The sequence below is a fragment of the Nanorana parkeri genome, unplaced genomic scaffold (assembly GCF_000935625.1).
Source record: "Nanorana parkeri isolate BGI_ZX_2015 unplaced genomic scaffold, ASM93562v1 scaffold1811, whole genome shotgun sequence".
Classification (NCBI taxonomy): Eukaryota; Metazoa; Chordata; class Amphibia; order Anura; family Dicroglossidae; genus Nanorana; species Nanorana parkeri.
In genome coordinates, this window is record NW_017308079.1 from 226,111 (window position 1) to 229,126 (window position 3,016).

The 3,016-nt window shown below is 54.0% G+C and overlaps 1 protein-coding gene across 1 annotated transcript in view; it reads right to left on the reverse strand.

Moving 5' to 3' along the window:
* Nucleotides 1–2,424, reverse strand: part of HAUS5 (HAUS augmin like complex subunit 5) — a 21,199-nt gene extending 18,775 nt beyond the window's left edge. Inside the window, exons 1-4 of the mRNA XM_018571696.1 lie at nt 2,327–2,424; nt 2,168–2,230; nt 1,960–1,992; nt 298–322 (exon numbers count right to left, since the gene is read on the reverse strand). Of these exons, the coding sequence (XP_018427198.1) occupies nt 298–322; nt 1,960–1,992; nt 2,168–2,230; nt 2,327–2,424 (219 nt within the window). The remainder of the gene's footprint in view (nt 1–297; nt 323–1,959; nt 1,993–2,167; nt 2,231–2,326) is intronic.
* Between the last annotated feature and the right edge of the window lie 592 nt (nt 2,425–3,016).

The window sequence follows — 3,016 nt, forward strand, 5'->3', positions numbered from 1 at the left end:
TGTTACCTAGAGCGGTCTGCATACAAATACAGCCCGGATAGGAATGCCCACTCCAAACTGACAACCACCCATTAAGACATTTATATATTTGCATAACTCCTCCCATAATCCAGCCCTCAGCTTGCACCAGGCAGGGTGAGGTGATGTTTTCAGGATGCTATGTACAGCACTTCGTCTGCCCCTCCCACCAGCCATGATCTGCCTGCATTGCATAGAGAAGCACAAAGACTAAAATAAGATATATATATATATATCCCGCCTCCCTCCCAAGTCAATCCAGTTTGCAGGATCACTTACCTCCGAATGCTGCAGCTGCTGATACCTGTGCTCACAGTCAAGGTGTGTTGTATACATGCAGATTAAATTACTGATTTTTTTTTTTCTATGCCATCTACAAGGTGCCCATAGATCCAAAAATAAAAGTCTCCCAGTTCAGCCATCGCGTGCCCATCTCTCTTCTCCACCGTGCGTGCGATTAGAGCAGGTCGGACCAAAACGCACTCACTTGTGCACGCACGTCCATGTGGGGGACAGCAAGGAGGAACACTGGGTGCGTTTGGGAACACCTCCTCTGTATCACAAGCAGGGGTTCCCAGATCACCAACATAAGGGAGCGGCCTGCTCTTCATTCTCCACTTGATTCGGAGTGTACCTTTAATGGTGACCCCCACCAGAAGCAAACACCCCCTCTGCCACCAGGAGCAAAGAAGAATACCAGGTACCACCGAGTATTGTGGAAGACATCACAGTGCTAGTGCATTGATCTCAAATGGGGGGGGCCATGGAGAGTCCTCAGTCCTGAGTGAGGGCCAAGTCAGCAAATGGAGGAGCCAAGGGAAACAAAGTATGTGCAGCTGGTGGGGCCCCTCAGCCCAAGTATGTGCAGCTGGTGGGGCCCCTCAGCCCAAGTATGGGTAGCTAGGGAGATCAGATTAGAGTGAACCCTGCATGGCAAAGCACCGGTCCACTTTAAAGAGACCCTGATATGAAGTGTAGGCCTCTAATAGTCCACTGCAGGAGGGTTGCGCTGTGGTGCGGGACATGCGCACCTCTCGCACTTCTTACCTGCAGCAGTTTCAGAAGGATAAATCCCCCCAATGGGGGGTAAGAAGTGCCTATAGGTGCACATTCCGGCACCAGAAGACATCCCGTTGCATCTAGTGGGAGTGCTGGTGCATGGCTGCTCAGACACCCATTGATGTCACATGGCGAGGTGAGGGAGAGGGAAGGACCAAGTCAGCAAATGGAGAAACAGGGGAGCCGAGGGGAAAAGTATGTGCAGCTGATGGGGCCCCCCGGCTCAAGTATGTGTAGCTGGTGGGGGTCCCCCAGGCTCAAGCATGTGTAGCTGGTGTGGTGGGCCCCCCGGCTCAAGCATGTGTATGTAGTGTGGTGGGCCCCCCGGCTCAAGTATATGTAGCTGGTGGGGGGCCCCCCCGGCTCAAGTATGCGTAGCTGGTGTGGTCGGCCCCCCGGCTCAAGTATGTCTAGCTGGTGTGGTCGGCCCCCCGGCTCAAGCATGTCTAGCTGGTGTGGTCGGCCCCCCGGCTCAAGTATGTGTAGCTGGTGTGGTCGGCCCCCCCGGCTCAAGTATATGTAGCTGGTGTGGTGGGCCCCCCCGGCTCAAGTATATGTAGCTGGTGTGGGGGGCCCCCCAGCTCAAGTATGTGCAGTTGGTGGGGCCGAGATGAGAAGGGAACCCGGCAAAGCACGGGTCCACTGCTGAGACCCTTGGTCTGAAGGCAGGTATGGGGTGCAGGGTTCTGATGGTCCACCACAGGAGGGCCGATGCTGGATTGTGCACCTCTGGGCACTTCTTACTTGTAGCAGAAATTTTACACCGGCAGAAATTAAACCCCCAACAGGAGTTCCAACACTGCCCCCCCCACCCCCATAGCAAAAAAATGTAGAAAAGAATTGCGCCCGATATCAATGCTGAATGGCGGTCAGTAAGGATACCACAGCAGGTTGCCTTCTATGTTCCTCACCGTCCTGCAAGAGAAAACAAATAAAAAGAAAAATGTTCAGCGGAAGTGACAGGATTGAAGCCGGAGGGTCAGCATGGCGGCATTTTGTTTTCTTTGATGCGCTCAGTCATTTTCTCAGGACAGGCGAAATACCGGATCTGCGCTCAAGCCAACCACACGGCTTTGAGCCTGGACCTCACCTCTGGCTGCGCACGTGGTGTATGATGTACTTCCAGATCCCGGTGCACTGACCAAAGAAGAGCCTGAGAGAGAGAGAGAGAGAGAGAGAGAGAGACAAGAGAGTCAGACGGGGGAGACGGGTCCTCTCTTTGGCCTAAAGCTGGCGGGTCGGCCCTCACCTCTGCAGGACGTCCTCCTGGGGTGCTTTCTGTGGAGGAACTCCCATCTCCTCCACCACCCACCTCCGCAGCTCCTGCGCCAGGCCGCGCCGATCCATCCTGAGGAGATAAAAACCCATCAGGTGGGGGGAAAAACAAAACCCCCACAAACGGGATGTCCCTGATTGGCTGCTGGACACATATAAACAAAGCCCTATGTCTCTGATTGGTTGCCATGGCAACACAGATAACATAGTCCTACACATACGTACATGATACGCGTAGCACCAGGTCTCTGATTGGCTGCTGGCAACAGCAAACACAAACTAGACGGAGATAAAGACTGCGGTACTACAGAAGACGGCTCATTCCAAATAGCGCAGTCAGCTGCAACCAATCAGAAAAATTTGAATGACCTTCCCCTCACTTCCTGCCTGTGTGTCCCTTCCCCTCACTTCCTGCCTGTCTGTCCCTTCCCGCCTGCATCCCCTTCCCCTCACTACCCACCTGTGTCACCTTCCCCTGACTTCCCGCCTGCGTCGCCTTCCCCTACCCCTCACTTCCATTCTGCGTGCCCTACCCCTCACTTCCATTCTGCGTGCCCTACCCCTCAGTTCTTGTCTGTTGCACAGGCATAACAGGAAGAGAGTGGAAAGCTTACCAATGGGGACACAAAGTGTAATAAACATAATTTTAGCTGGGTGCGGGAAG